Source organism: Esox lucius, chromosome 4 (genome assembly GCF_011004845.1).
Source record: "Esox lucius isolate fEsoLuc1 chromosome 4, fEsoLuc1.pri, whole genome shotgun sequence".
NCBI classification, from domain to species: Eukaryota; Metazoa; Chordata; class Actinopteri; order Esociformes; family Esocidae; genus Esox; species Esox lucius.
In genome coordinates this window covers 21,804,002-21,819,298 of record NC_047572.1, presented here as the reverse complement: position 1 = coordinate 21,819,298, position 15,297 = coordinate 21,804,002, and the positions used below count along the sequence as shown (strand labels likewise).

The following is a 15,297-nucleotide window of genomic DNA, read 5'->3' as shown; positions in this document are numbered from 1 at the left end:
GGGGAACATTGTCAGAGCAGAAGGAAGCAGGTGTTCTTCCAGGAAACCTTGTACTTGGCTTGATTCATGCGTCCTTCACAAAGAAAAATCTGCCAGATTCCAGCCTTGCTGAAGCATCCCCAGATTATCCCTGATCCTCCACCGATCCATTCACAGTGGGTGTGAGACACTGTGGCTTGTAGGCCCCTCCAGGTCTCCCTCTAACCATTAGATGACCAGGTGTTGGGCAAAGCTGAAAATATGACTCCTCAGAGAAGATGAACTTACTCCGTTCCTAACCTTATAGTCTTTTGCAAACTTCAGCCTGGCTCTTCTTTGCTTCTCATTGATGAAGGGCTTTTTTCTAGCTTTGCAAGACTTCAGCCCTGCCCCTAGGAGCCTGTTTTGAACCGTCCTCGCCGTGCACTTCACCCCAGCTGCTGTTTGCCATTCTTTTAGGTCACTTGATGTCATCCTACAGTTGTTGAGTGACATTCGAATGAGGTCTGTGTGTTTGACTGGCCCAGTGAGTGGGCTACCAGCCCACAGTTTCTGCCAGGTGGGGAGATGAGCTTTCTCTGCCATGGGTGTAAACCTTAGCCCCCCAATGCTAAATCTTACTATTGCTACCCGATTTCCCAACTTAAAGATAGAGGATAATATTAATTATGATTAACTGTTTAGGGTTGTTATTAACCTGCAGTTATAAAACTTGGCATTAACAAAATACTGCTAACTGCTGTCACATTATATCAGCCACACACTGAAATACAGAGGTCTGTAGTAACTTCACTAAGAGCACACACGACAGACCATTTCTTAACTAAGTAATATGAAATGAAATGTTTAGTCTAGCAGAATCAAAGAGATATTTTGTCCACCAGTGCACATACACCATATGGCCAAAAGTATGTGGCTCCTCGACCATCACACCTAAATGAGCTTGTTGGTTATCCCATTCCAGAATCATGGGCATTTGCAAACATTTTAAATGTAAATCTAACCTATGCCACTGACTCTGATTAATCTGTTGACCTGCACTGACACATCATTGGTCCTTGTGTTGTCATGAGAGAAGAAACAGCCATGTAGCCAATGGGGCACATCATTTTGGCACCTTTAAATGAGGGTATAATGTACAAAACATGCTGTTATTTCTAAATGGTTTATTCAATATGGATGAAAATACTCACAAAATGTGTGATGGTAGCCAGTGTTTTAACCCAATCATCATTGTATATTTTCCAATCCAAAGTGCTGGAGTACAGAGCCAAAACCAAACATGTGACCCTGTCCAATTACTTATGCACTGTACTGTAGCTGCTTTGTTGTTTTTTGAATCACGGATTCCCAATGTAAACCTTTTGTCATAGCACACACGTATATATTTATTTATTATTACTGAAAACCGAATTTCAGTAACCCACATCAACTGCTGTACTGTCATAGACATTTGATTATAAAATTTACGTTTTATATAAAATATACTATTTCATTTGAACTAAAATGTAGAGCAACACGTGTTCCTATTCAAAATATCAGAAGTTGAAATTTGTGGCTGGTTGCCTTGTTCCTTGAATATTCTGCCTTATCAGAAAAAGGTACTCAAAGTTCTGTGTTGTGGTGGGCGTGTACACTTAATGTGAAATATTATTTCGGGTACATAATTGGCTGTAGCTATGACTGACAGCTTTCTCGATCAAATCAGAGGCCATAAAAAAGAAAGGTCGTTTTTTCTATTTTGCCGGTACTATAAAACCAACCACGACGTAGGGTTGTATGGGAGAATCCATCTTGAGCGTTTTCTGATTGTGTGATCACTAAGCGTCGTTGGGGATTCGTTAACATTTATTCAGCTTATTTTTTATTTGTGTAAGTACCGTAATGGGTTTCATTGTTTGAGTGTTCTGTGCTAAGAGGGGTTGTAATATTTCAATTATAATGCCGAACATTTGCTCGTGCGGCCTTAGCGTTATGTAACGGAGTGGTATGGTTCATGCTAGTGGTTTATCGGCGCGACACAGGGTATATTGTTTGTTTGGCGATATATAATTGTTACTTTTCAGTGGATGCACGAATTGTTACTTAATTGCAAACTGGTTCAAAATGTCAATTACAATGACAATGTATCGCTTTTGCGTTCTGGAAAAATTGCTTTATGTGCATGTGTGTGAAACAATCTTGCTAGCTAAAATGGTGGGGGAATGTATGCATTGGCATAGCTAAATGGCGAAGCATGTACGACGAGTTGATTACATAATAGCACAGGTCCTTTTGTAACAAGATTTTGTTTTGTAGGAAAAGGATCCTAGTTTAAAATGTCTGACTCCGAGCAACAGCTTATGGAAACATCAGAAAACGGCCACGAAGGCGAGGAGGATTTTAACGGGGCTGAGCCCGCTGGTGAAACGGAAGATAGCGAAGCCCTGAATGAAGGCGAGGAGGAGGCAGAGACGGAGACGGCAGTAGAGGGAGAAGGAGAGGGAGAAGATTCACAAAATGGTGCCTCAGAAGGTGAAGGCGGACAGATCAACGCCAGCAAAGGCGAGGAGGACGCAGGGTGAGTTTCGATAAATATCCGAACTAGTTTGTTCGACCTCGCCAGAGAACTAATGGCTTGCATCGTTCCTTTGTTCCGTCTGGCTTTGTTGGCGCCATGTGCGGAGCGAAGGGGGGATGGGCACTTTGAGCGATGAAATGTAACGCTCGCTGACCGGCGATGTCCATCGCAGGCCCCAAAACTCCCATTTTTTAGTACTTTAATGTCGGGATGATTTCTGATCAAACTGATTTGCGGTTTATGTGCCTGCGTGGTTTTGGACATTAAATCTTAGGCCCCGCTGCCATCCTACGTCAGCAATGGCAACAGATGTGCACTAGATGTTCTCTAACGCCTAAGATCGCTGGTGTTGCTCGACCATCGCATTTTAATGTTGTAATTTTTTTTTATTTTTAGGAAAATGTTTGTTGGAGGACTTAGTTGGGACACGAGTAAGAAGGATCTTAAAGATTACTTCTCTAAATTCGGTGAAGTTACTGACTGCACCATAAAGATGGACCAGCAAACTGGCCGCTCAAGAGGCTTTGGATTTATTCTCTTTAAAGAAGCAGCCAGCGTAGACAAGGTAAAACATTTCTGGTTTTGTACTTTTGGACTGTGCATACTGTTTTCAGCTAACATTTTACAACTGTGCAGATATTGTCATTGTATTTTACCAGGTTAATTGAGAACCAATTCTTATTTGCGGTGATTACCTACCTAAAGAGAACCGTGCAAGATAACATTCACACAATGCACCATGGCAAGTGATTTGCCATTCATTTTCTTGTCATTCTCTTTCTAGGTACTTGAACAGAAGGAACACAGGCTAGATGGGCGCCAAATTGACCCCAAAAAGGCTATGGCCATGAAGAAGGAGCCTGTAAAGAAAATATTTGTTGGTGGCCTCAACCCTGACACAGACAAGGAGGTTATCCAGGAGTACTTCGGCACCTTTGGCGAGGTACAATTCTGTTGTTTTGGGTGTGTTACTTTGGCAAATGGCTGTTGCCATTAAGGTTTAAAATAAAAAATCTCTTCCCTTTTCATGCAGATCGAGACAATCGAGCTTCCACAGGATCCAAAGACTGAGAAGAGAAGGGGGTTCGTTTTCATCACGTATAAGGATGAAACTCCAGTCAAAAAAGTGCTAGAAAAGAAATTCCATAACGTCAGCGGAAGCAAGGTGAGAATGGCACCGAAGATCACGTGTGGACCATTATCATTATCATACCTGTCATTGTGGGGTTGCAGTCTGTGCCGTGTCACCTCGGTCCCTTGTCTGACAAATCTTTTTATTTCTGATCCATTTCAGTGTGAGATCAAAATTGCCCAGCCTAAAGAAGTGTACCAGCAACAGCAGTATGGCGGCCGTGGAGGTGGAGGAAGAGGCAGGGGCCGTGGAGGTTAGTGTGTGTATGCGCCGTGTGCAGATTAAAACCTGGGAACAGCAGTTAGTGTAGCTTAAGTGTTGCCTCAGATGTTAAGTATGGGTGTATCAAATTAAATGGGATGTCTCAAACTGTACATCAAAACACCCTATGTATGTTATCTGTCTGTGGAAAAACTGAATAAGAGCTGGGATAGTATTGTTACAAAATATGAAACGCCACATTTCACAGGCTTCATTGAAGGTGTACCACAGAGTTGATCATGCTTAACATGGTGCTGACCTATGTTTGGGCATGGCATTTCTTTTGTAACCACTTAACACTCTACTGTGGAATGTTTTTGGCGCTTCATTGAGCTGGACATCTTCTAGCTACAGCCCTCGCAACTAGACACCCAGTAGTTGCTAGTTTATATAACAAATGTAAAAAGTGCCCTCTTGAGGACAAGTTCTTGTTTCTTTACATTATAATTTTTTGGTTGGTTAATTTGTAAATGGATGTGAACAAGGCCAATCGGTCAACCAATAAATAGGCATCTTGAATGTGCATCTATTCAAGGATCTTGCCGGCTGCAATGACACGGTTTGGGTTAAATTGGTTAAATTCCCACAGCGGGCCAGTAGGAGCGTGGGGTGGGAGTGAATATACACGCTACTGTAAGTGGAGTGAAATGTATGTTCTCAGGTCAGGGTCAGAACTGGAATCAAGGTGGCGGATACAACAACTACTGGAACCAGGGATACGGTAACCAGGGCTACGGCTACGGTGGACAGCAAGGCTACGGGGGATACGGGGGATATGGCAACTACGACTACTCTGCTGGATACTATGGCTATGGGGGTGGCTACGACTACAGTAAGCGATAACCACCCAGAACGCAAATGTGAGAAACTTTGTTGGTCCTTGACGTACGGAAGACACTCAGTCCCTTTCTTTCTTGTCCTCCAGACCAGGGCAATGCAGGCTATGGGAAAACTCCAAGACGTGGAGGCCACCAGAGTAGCTACAAGCCATACTGATCACATGTAGTGCAGGTATGCATTTTTGCATCATCTATGGTGATATGACAATCTAGCTGTAACCATTTGTGCCTTTGACTCCAAAATTTCTCCCATCTAGTCGGATCCCATTCAAACGTTTGTTAATGTGGGGGTGGAAATCATTTAATAATGGACTCATTCCATGTGCCAACCATTTTAAGATGCATCCCTACAAACACTACTTGATCAATAAGGGTTGAGGTGGTGGTTGACCTAGTAGAAGCGTTAGGGCCTTTCCGATGGGGTGCTAGGTATGGCAGCTAGTGGTCATGTCCTCCTTGGTGTTCTTGTCTCTGGGTGTGTGTTCATTAACACAACATTTTAAACTCATTCATAAACATCATGGTTTCCATGTGTGTGTATACTACAATGCCGTTTTGGTAATTCTCAGTAACTGTAAGCAACATGTTTCTCTCTTAAGGTCTAAAGTAAATAAGAAAAAAAGAAACCCATGATCCGGCCCCAGCGAACATGGGCAATGGCTTTTCCTTTGGAGTTGGCAGAAATTTGGACTCATGTACAGATCAAGTGAGGAATTGGAGAAGCAAATGTCACTTTTCCACTTTTTATTTTATATTGTTTTGTGTCCATTTACATTTCCAGAAATGGAAGTGTTATTTTTACTGTACTTTTTGGTACCTTTTTGAATCTAATGTATTGTATGGTTGTATTTTACATGTCTACTGGATTTACCAACAAACAGGAGCAGAGCTTTCAGAAGCTTTTGAAATAAAACAAATTAGTATTTTCTTTCTTTTGGTGTTTCTAGACTTAGTACATTATTTTCCCGTGCTGAGTGTTTGATGCGACTTGCATGGCTTCAGATGTGGGGTGAGGCGAGATAATGGATTAAAAACTAATCAAAGGTTTCATTGTAAGCTTGTCTAGTGAATGTTTGCAGTTGGCTAGTAGATGAGGACAACCAGCATTTTTTTGGGCTTTTACGGAGATTTTTTCCCATCTTGTCTGCAATTTTAAAAGTGGCTTTACTAGTGTTACAAACGATACAATACATCCGAGCGCAAGCCTGTTAATGTAAGAGGGCCTTCCCTCTCTCACTGGAACCTCATTCCTCTAGTGTCTTGGGCAAATTGGTAGAAATAAACTTTTGGTTTATATTACACGTGGATCCTTTCGTTATTATTCATAAACCTAATGCTGTTATGGTTACTGTTAATTGCTTTGTACTGTTAAATGGCTCGTCTTGGGTAAGGTTAAAATGGCTCTGCGCAGATGCCTCGTTGGGGTGCGGTGGCAGATACTTCGCTGGCAGAGGGATAACTGGCTCAGTGAATGGGGTGAAAGCCGTACTAAGTACATGGTTTTATTTACTTTCTGGGCTAGCTGATCATACCCCGCTATGGATCGGAAGTTGAACCACAGTATTTGGTATGTTTTCATAGGTGGATGTGTCAAGGTGATAACTGTAGTCCTCTGGTAAGTGCATTCCCACCCCATACATTGTTCTTTTTGCTCGTCACCAATACAGTCATAATACTTGTATACAAAGTCACTGTTGCCATTCAGTTCTACAATTCTCATGGTCAGCTGGAAGCGACTGTCTAGTCTGGTGTCCATTCCAAGTTTGCGTATATTACGTACTCTCTTCCTACTGTATCAGTAGAACTTACTTGAGGTTAGTACTCGATTCGGTAGTTACAATGTGGCGGCAGGGATTCTATTTCCACAGGAAATGTAAATGCGAGGAGGATCAAGGTATTTAATGTTTTTTTTTTTTTGTCATTGTCACACAGTACAGTGTTTTAGTAGAAATACATTGCTTTTGATGCATGTCGTTACTGCTCATTTTCTGTCCTTAATGTGGGGATCAAAAGTGCTCACTAATAATCATTCATGAGCTGTCTCAAACCATCTGTGTTGGTAGATGTAGTAGTGTAATCTTCATGTCTTAATGATTTGGTATTGAATGTCCTGAATGCGGGTGCATTCCTTGTTTTCTTCCATGGTGTCTCCCGTTTATCTGGGGGAAGACAGTTCTGGTGTTCCCAACAATGTCTGAAAAAATGCACTTAACAGTTGGTGAAATCTACTAGAAGAGTACTTTACACTATCAACGCCACTACCTGATTGTGACCAATTACTACTGTCTGACCAAATTAAATCTTTCTACAGGTTTGTACAAACCTTGGATGTCTCCATTGTCCAGTTTTTAATGACCGCTCTCAATGTCTGGGGGAAGGAAAGCAACATTGTTAACAAGTCCCTACATGACTGTTCAGTCTAGTATAGGCCAGTCAATGTTGGTGTCATTTGCCTAGTCTGAAGCTTTCCCCTGCCATAATTCCTTCAGATCTGCTATCGGTGAAGTAAGCTGCGATGAGTTCAGTGGGCAGTCGTTGCAGGGTACATTACAGTCCTGTGTGAAATACGGTGGTGGGCAGGGGTGCAGCAGAGCTGCTTTTCTACTTGCCTGTGAGAATCTGATCAATTGTGTCCGCCACCAGCTTGGCATCTTCCATACGGAAGCACATGGGAGGTTTAAACTTGATGACGTTTTCCCAGGGGCCGTCTGTACTGACGCAGATACGCTTGTCTTTCAGTCTGGAGTAACAGATGAGAGCAAAAGGAAATTCGCAAGTATAGAATGGGAACGTGGGACGACAATGACCAAATTAAATTGGTCTAGTTTGGACCATCACACCCCTGACCTTCTGACAACCTGTGCTGCTCCATCTGTAGCTGGGGTCCTCTGTTCTTTATCTGTGACCAGCTCCAATCCCACAAACAGCCCCACTCCTCTGCACAGAATGAACACACAGCCATCCACTGTATAAAGAATACTTATTGCTGTAGAGGGTGAGCAGCAAGATCATGCTGTATGTGGCTAGTCGCATTAACAGTGCCCTTACCGGACATCTCCAATGATTGGATGATTGGTCTGTAGCTGCTTCAGCAGGTCCACTAGGTAAGCACCTACGCGTGAGGCGTTCCCTCTTAAGTCCTCTTTCTCAATCACATCCAAGACAGCCAGTCCAATGGCACATGAGACTGGATTACCTCCGAACTGTTACCAGAGAAAATATTAATGATGTATAGATTCCTGATTTTACACATGCACAGAACCCGTGCTATTTTGGGGTGAGTGACTTCCAATGTTGTATGTTGACCCCCACCTGAGGTCCACCTTGTAAACAAAGCAATAGTTTAGCAGACCTAAGTAACAACCAGATATTGCCAGTGTAACCAGTAAAAATAAATCCCCTTCCCCAGAAAAGGTATCTTGTGACAATGAGGTGGGGTGGGGGGCACTGCTGTTTTGTTAGGATGGCTATGCCTCTGTCTCATTAACCAATGACTGGTTTGGGTGATTGTGACCACTCCTTACCTTTTCAAATGAATGGAAAACCAGGCTCAGATAGTGATGGCCATTTAAGGCTTCATTACCGTTCTTCTAGCAGCAGGATATTATGCTAGCAGCGTGAACTCAGATTTTCTTTTACAAAATGAAAGTGAAATATCTAAGTTAATATAGTTATTAAATGTACCAACTACATTAATATCTGTTTCAATGTTGTTCCTGTCTGTACTTTTTTTACCACCTATATTGATTTAGAAATGTATAAAATTGCTTTTATTGTGATATAGAAAATCTGAATGGTGCCAGCATAATATTCTGCTGCTAAAATGATGCCAATGAAGCCTCGTTTGCCACTAGGCCCAGACCACTAAAACCTGCCAGAATGAAACTTTGAATGACAGTGCAACTTTGCTTAATGGATTCAGGTTTTGCACTTAAACAATAATACTATTCCTTCTGTTGCTGTAGCCAAGGTAGGACAATGTGTCCATTTGGGGGGAAAGTAAACCTCCCATTGTTGTTTAGATGTCTGTTTTATTCATGTGCATCTAAGAATCGCTGTCAGATGGAGCCATTAAACTCCATGCTTGCAAGAGCTGTTTTGATAACATGGGGCACAAAACTGCAAATACATGACAAAAAAATATTTTTTTACCACCAGTAGGCTACAATTATATATTGTAACTTTAAGCCTTACATTTATCTTTGTAAGGATACCTTAATTTGTATCATTACTGATAGTGTTCCTGTGAAATATTCATGCAAAGCCTTTCCATATTGATGAATTTACAAGTTCTGCTAAGGCCTGTAAGTGGGGGATGTACCTTCTGATTGCTAAGATTTAAACCCTAAACGGCAAAGAGACGTTGGCTAAAATCTGACGATCGAAAATGTCTTATGTACACTGCAACATCTTAAGGGTTAGGCCCATATTTAAGGAAATATAGAAATATACCAAATCCACTTAAACAGGATTTCTCTTTAGTGCACAAGTTTGTTTAAATCCCTTTTGGTGAGCATTTCCTTTACCAAGATAAGTGTCATCAAGAAGCTGATTGACAGCATTATTATTACAAAAGTGCACCATGCTGCGGATGAACAGGCAAGCAGTTTGTGACACAATGCCACATGTATCCCACTTGAGGGAACGTGGGATTGGCATGCTGACTGCAGGAATGTCCACCCGAGCTGCTGCCACATAATTGAATGTTCGTTTTTGTTTTATGGTGTTTCCAATGTCGTTTTACAGACATTGGCAATTTGTCCAACAAACCTCACCCAACAGACTACGTGTAACCATGCCAGCCCAAGACCTCCACATTTCTTCCTCCATGGGATTGTCTGACACCAGTCACCTGGACAGCTAATGAAAGTGTGGGTTTGGACAAACTGGCAAAACCCTCTCAGGCAAGCCAATTCCCAAGCTCATCGTCCTCACCTAGGGACTTAAACCTGAGTGCAGTTCGGCATGGTAACCAACATCAGGAGCCAAATGCTGACCTTTGATGGGTCCCGTTGACATTCAATCCTGGGTTCAACCTTATCGAGCAGAGTGCAGACGGTTGCTACGGCCGCATGAGGGAAAGCACAAACTGCATTTTATCAATGGCAGTTTGGATGTACACAGATTCCATGAAAAGATCCTGAGGCCCAACAACCGCCATTAGATTTGTAAACAATTCCACAAAGCTGAAGGTGTTCCATGGCCTTTATACTTACTGGCATGTCAACCACTGAGCGTGTTTTGGTCTGTATTGACATGTGCAACAATGTGTTCCAGTTCCTGGTAATATCCAGTAAGTTCATAGCCATTGAAGAAGAGTGGGACATTTCACAGGCCACAACCAATAGCCTGATCAAATCTACGCAGAGATGATTTGTTGCACAGTATGAGTATTCATACTCGTAAAATCCATAGATTAGGGCCTAAGGACTTAATTGCAATTGACTGATTTCTTCATGAAAGGCTGAGTAAAATGTTCATAATTGTTGCATGCTGGATTTGTTTTCATTCAGTGTATTTAATAAATATAGATCAAATAAAGTGGCCAGGTGTTTTTTTTTAAAGCATCATATATAGGTGATGAGAGCTACCACTCTGACCGTGTTGAAGTACTCCACTCCATTGGCTGTGAAGGCCCCAGCGATCTCCACGGTGGTCACCAGACATGCCAGGGGATGCCCGTTGCCCATTGGTTTGCCCATAGTCACTATGTCAGGGCAGAAGTCCTCACCCTGCAGTTGGAAGGCCCAGAAGTGACTCCCCACACGCCCAAAACCTGTCTGCACCTCATCTGCCACAAACACCCCCCCTGCAGAGTGCACATACCTGTGAAGAAAGATACCAATAAAGCAACCTATTTCAATATGCAGGGACCATAAAGCACTCAAGACCTAACTCAAATGATGAGTTGGAGCTTCAGCCTGGTCTTAGCTGAAGCGCCAATGGGAGAATGGTAGTGTGTATATACACTATCTCACAAAAGTGAGTACACCCCTCACATTTTTGTAAATATTTAATTATATATTTTCATGTTTAAAGAAGAAATGACACTTTGCTACAATGTAAAGTAGTGAGTGTACAGCTTGTATAACAGTATACATTTGCTGTCCCCTCAAAATAACAACACACAGCCATTAATGTCTAAACCGCTGGCAACAAAAGCGAGTACACCCCTAAGTGAAAATGTCCAAATTGGGCCACTGGAGTGGCAACCTCTTCCACTCCTTCATGACGACATCACGGAGCTGGTGGATGTTAGAGACCGTGCACTCCTCCACCTTCCGTTTGAAGATGCCCCACAGATGCTCAAAAGGGTTTAGGTCTGGAGACATGCCAGTCCATTACCTTAACCTCAGCTTCTTTAGCAAGGCAGTGGTCGTCTTGGAGGTGTGTTTGGGGTCATTACCATGTTGGAATACTGCCCTGCGGCCCAGTCTCCGAAGGGAGGGGATCATGCTCTGCTTCAGTATCTCACAGTACATGTTGGCATTCATGGTTCCCTCAATGAACTAGCTCCCCAGTGCCGGCAGCACTCATGCAGCCCCGGACCATGACACTCCCACCACCATGCTTGACTGTAGCCATGACACACATGTCTTTGTACTCCTCACCTGGTTGCTGCCACACACGCTTGACACCATCTGAACCAAATAAGTTTATCTTGGTCTCATCAGACCACCGGACATGGTTCCAGTAATCCATCTCCTTAGTCTGCTTGTCTTCAGCAAACTGTTTGTGGGCTTTCTTGTGCATCATCTTTAGAAGAAGCTTCCTTCTGGGACGACAGCCATGCAAACCAATTTGATGCAGTGTGTGGCGTATGGTCTGAACACTGACAGGCTGACCTCCCCACCCCTTCAACCTCTGCAGCAATGCTGGCAGTACTCATACATCTATTTCCCAAAGACAACCTCTGGATATGACGCTGAGCACGTGCAGTCAACTTCTTTGGTCGACCATGGCGAGGCCTGTTCTGAGTGGAACCTGTCCTGTTAAACCGCTGTATGGTCTTGGCCATGAGGTGCCATGTTGAACTTCCAGTGACCAGTATGAAGGAGTGTGAGAGCGATAACACCAAATTGAACACACCTGCTCCCCATTCACACCTGAGACCTTGTAACACTTGTAACACTAACGAGTCACATGACACCGGGGAGGGAAAATGGCTAATTGGGCCCAATTTGGACATTTTCACTTAGGGGTGTACTCACTTTTGTTGCCAGCGGTTTACACATTAATGGCTGTGTGTTGTGTTATTTTGAGGGGACAGCAAATGTACACTGTTATATAAGCTGTACACTCACTACTTTACATTGTAGCAAAGTGTCATTTCTTCAGTGTTGTCACATGAAAAGATATCATCAAATATTTACAAAAATGTGAGGGGTGTACTCACTTCTGTGAGATACTGTATAGAGTGCACTGATACCTACTCGGCTACTTTGGTTGAGTATCCTTTGGGCAATAGGATCTGGCCTCCAACGCTAGGCAACGACTCGGCGAAGAACGCACCAACCTGCACAGTGAAAGTTGTGTCCTTAAGCAGATAGGCACGATGATGGGTGATGCAGCCAAGACGCCATGACTAAGGGCTGTTTTCAGGGACAATGCTATGTGGTCCCAATTTGTGGCATAACTGAGTTGTGCATAAGAATAGCCTTAAGCTATGGCACTGTATATTTACATCACTGTTATTGCTAACAACAGAATTGTTATTACACAGTTACTACAGCGTCAGCGTTACTCTACACCCTGTCCAAATTGAGAGACTTGTATAGCTTCACCTTGCGACCTTTGAGTTGCACCTTGTCGATAACATCCTTCACAGTGTCTGCATATGCCTGGGCAGGGTCTGGGTGGTCCTCTCTGTATACGCCTCTATAGGTGTCTGGTAGAGGTGCCTGTAACATTGTGGAGTGTAGTATGGCAGAATTAGCTTTTTGTAGCACACACACACCAAAGAATAGATGCATGGAACATGGCTGTTTAAACAGGCAGCCCAAATCCGAATTTCTCCACTAATGGAATATTTTGGAATATTCTTGCCTTGAACTGATTGGTGAGAAGACAGGATCAGAATTGGGATGCCTGTGTAAATACACCTTATCCAATATGTATCTTCTTACACACCACATGAACCCACTCTTTTTGTCCTGTCAGCTTCCGGAACTTGTATGGACTGATATCAATAAGTGAAGTTAGGTGCCCATGATATGCACTATTATGGATGAGAGGAAGACAAATGATTAATGAAATCTGAGACATCGCATGCAAAAGGTAGCAGATCAGTAAAATGTGTTTATAGCGTGAAATGAGAAACTCTACTGGTCAAGCACAATAATGTCTTCATGTTTGGTGTACTCGTGGGCCAAACGTAGCGCCAGATCATTGGCCTCCGATCTGTTGGAGACAGGTATAAAGTTATTACATTATTATTCCTAACTTATGCATATATCACTGGGAATTTGTTGGAGCCTGAGGGAGAACTTCAGGATGTGGCAATGTCTTACCCTGAGTTGACAAAATAGAAGACGCTCAGCTTGTCGGGCAGCGTGGCAGCGAGGCGGTTGGCATACTGAACTATATTGTCGTGCAAGAAGCGTGCATTGGCATTCAGAAGCTCCATCTGCGCCGTGGCTGCTTGTGTGACGCTGGGATGACAGTGACCCACTGTAGGCGCATGTAGTAGTAGTTGCAAAAACAATACAACGCTATCAACGTTTCACATACACTTGCCACTAGAAGACGCTACTGTGTTAGCTATGTTCAGGTTATGCGTTCTGTCTTCAGCCGTTGTGAGGTCTGAAATATTCTGAAGACAAAATACGTGTATTTCAATAACATACATTAATATAAACTATAAATATATAAAGATGTCTCTTACCGTGCTGAACGTTGCTAATACAGTCCAAATACTGTTGGCCATTCTCGTCATACAAATACTGACCTTTGGCTTTGACTATCTTCACAGGATCGTCAGAATAGAAAAGTCTACAAGATTTCCTAAAAAAGATAACGCAAACAATTGTTTATGTAAGGTAATTACGCCGCTGCTGCCATCTTGGCAAATTGTCTTATCCTGAGCTATGGAATTTCATACTTTTTCCTTATGCAGTTACCTACCCAATCAGTTTATTCCGCATTGCGAGAGTCTCTTCTTTTCTGAACATTTTCAAAGCTATTTTCAACTAACGATGGGTGCTGACGAAACCGGTTTCAAAAGCTCCGAAACCTTTGCAACCTTTGCGGAAACAGTGTGGACGCTTTTATGAGAGTGGACAAGTCACATGATCTGAGCAAACGATCGTCGTTACGTCGCACGGTTTCCCACAGGCTTGGACCACCTTACCTACGACAGTCACAGAAATAAAGCATAAGGAAAATGGCCAGATTTCGATGGTTGTTTGATGTAGGAGACAGACATTATTATAACGATTCAGTTGATTTTTAGAAATGGAGGGAGCACGAAAAAGACCATGTGTGTGGGAACAGTTTCAAGTTGAACGTCACCTTGTGAAATGCACGACTTGTGAACAACAACTGAGCTACAACAACTTTCAGACATTTAGCACATAAATGTCCCCATACATTAGATAATCTAAAAATATAACAATTATTTTATACGGCCTATTCTAGACTGTTGGCACAAGTATTTTATTATACACAAATGACCATGCGCGTAAATATCCGAGGTGCGGTCAATGTACATTAGAATATTATTTTGTATGTACCATTTGTAGGCATATTACAGATTATATTTATATTAAACAATACCTCTAACTATATTGTCCATATTCCCCATTATACCCTTTACAATTGCTGCTATAGTTTACATTATGTATATTGCTTTTTGCTATATATATTTCTTAATTCTTACTAGATGTATGCCAAGTCACAAGAATTTCATTGTTAATAATGACGTGTTATTCGGTGCATTTGATTAAAAAAACTTTGAACTTGAACAATGCGGTGCGAATTTCCAGATTTTGGAACGTTCGCGCGTATCTTCCGCCGCACACACAGCTGTATTTTAACACACCTTTATGGACATTGTAAACTAAACATTCCTGATATCAGCGATAACGTTCCGTGAATAGATACCGCGTCTAGCACAACTGCTGATTTAGGTTAACTATAGGTTAAAAGTTCATATCTCCTCACAGGCGTAGCTTTGTAAGCATTATGAATTAGAACCCGTTAGTATCTAAAGTAAGCCTGAAATAAAACAGTTTATATTCCGACTATTTCTGGTGGATTTTCAAAGTACGCATCCCTGCATGCGTTTTGGGTCAGAAAAAACACATTTGCTGGCTTAACATACAGTAGTTACGTTATAGTAAGCCTTAACTGAAACTGTTCTATGGTTATTGCGACTGTTTCTGGCATGGAAATGTTCATCTTCAGTCTCATAGCAATTGCTCAATTCTTATGATTATTCCTAGGAAGTTAGTAGATACTAGTAAGCCTATTACTGGATAATAAGCTATTAAAACAGCCAGCGGCAAATGCCATACCGTTCATAGACG

At 42.3% G+C, this 15,297-nt stretch overlaps 2 protein-coding genes across 5 annotated transcripts; one reads left to right on the top strand and one right to left on the bottom strand.

Annotated features, from left to right (window-relative positions):
• Positions 1 to 1,728: 1,728 nt before the first annotated feature.
• LOC105030325 (heterogeneous nuclear ribonucleoprotein A/B-like) lies at positions 1,729 to 6,070 on the top strand. 3 transcript variants are annotated; one of them, XM_010904128.3, is made up of 9 exons: positions 1,729 to 1,851; positions 2,278 to 2,539; positions 2,936 to 3,104; positions 3,324 to 3,482; positions 3,573 to 3,704; positions 3,834 to 3,924; positions 4,594 to 4,764; positions 4,858 to 4,943; positions 5,371 to 6,070. In XM_010904128.3, the coding sequence occupies exons 2-8, from the start codon at positions 2,298 to 2,300 to the stop codon at positions 4,926 to 4,928; spliced, it is 1,035 nt and encodes a 344-aa protein (XP_010902430.1). In that variant the 5' UTR covers positions 1,729 to 1,851; positions 2,278 to 2,297; the 3' UTR covers positions 4,929 to 4,943; positions 5,371 to 6,070. The 3 variants fall into 3 exon arrangements, with proteins under 3 accessions (XP_010902430.1, XP_010902432.1, XP_010902431.1); XM_010904130.3 differs by lacking the exon at positions 4,858 to 4,943; XM_010904129.3 differs by lacking the exon at positions 4,858 to 4,943 and having other exon boundaries at positions 4,594 to 4,792.
• Positions 6,071 to 6,130: 60 nt separating this feature from the next.
• phykpl (5-phosphohydroxy-L-lysine phospho-lyase) lies at positions 6,131 to 14,093 on the bottom strand. Of its 2 annotated transcripts, none has more exons than XM_020045986.2 (13): positions 13,895 to 14,093; positions 13,656 to 13,774; positions 13,282 to 13,441; positions 13,097 to 13,171; positions 12,902 to 12,989; positions 12,556 to 12,672; positions 12,205 to 12,287; positions 10,372 to 10,597; positions 7,820 to 7,974; positions 7,619 to 7,708; positions 7,381 to 7,511; positions 7,095 to 7,139; positions 6,131 to 6,965 (listed from the first exon to the last, which is right to left on the bottom strand). In XM_020045986.2, exons 1-12 carry the CDS (start codon positions 13,939 to 13,941, stop codon positions 7,120 to 7,122), a joined length of 1,311 nt encoding a protein of 436 aa, XP_019901545.2. In that variant the 5' UTR covers positions 13,942 to 14,093; the 3' UTR covers positions 6,131 to 6,965; positions 7,095 to 7,119. The 2 variants fall into 2 exon arrangements, with proteins under 2 accessions (XP_019901545.2, XP_019901546.2); XM_020045987.2 differs by having other exon boundaries at positions 6,131 to 6,930.
• Positions 14,094 to 15,297: the final 1,204 nt, after the last annotated feature.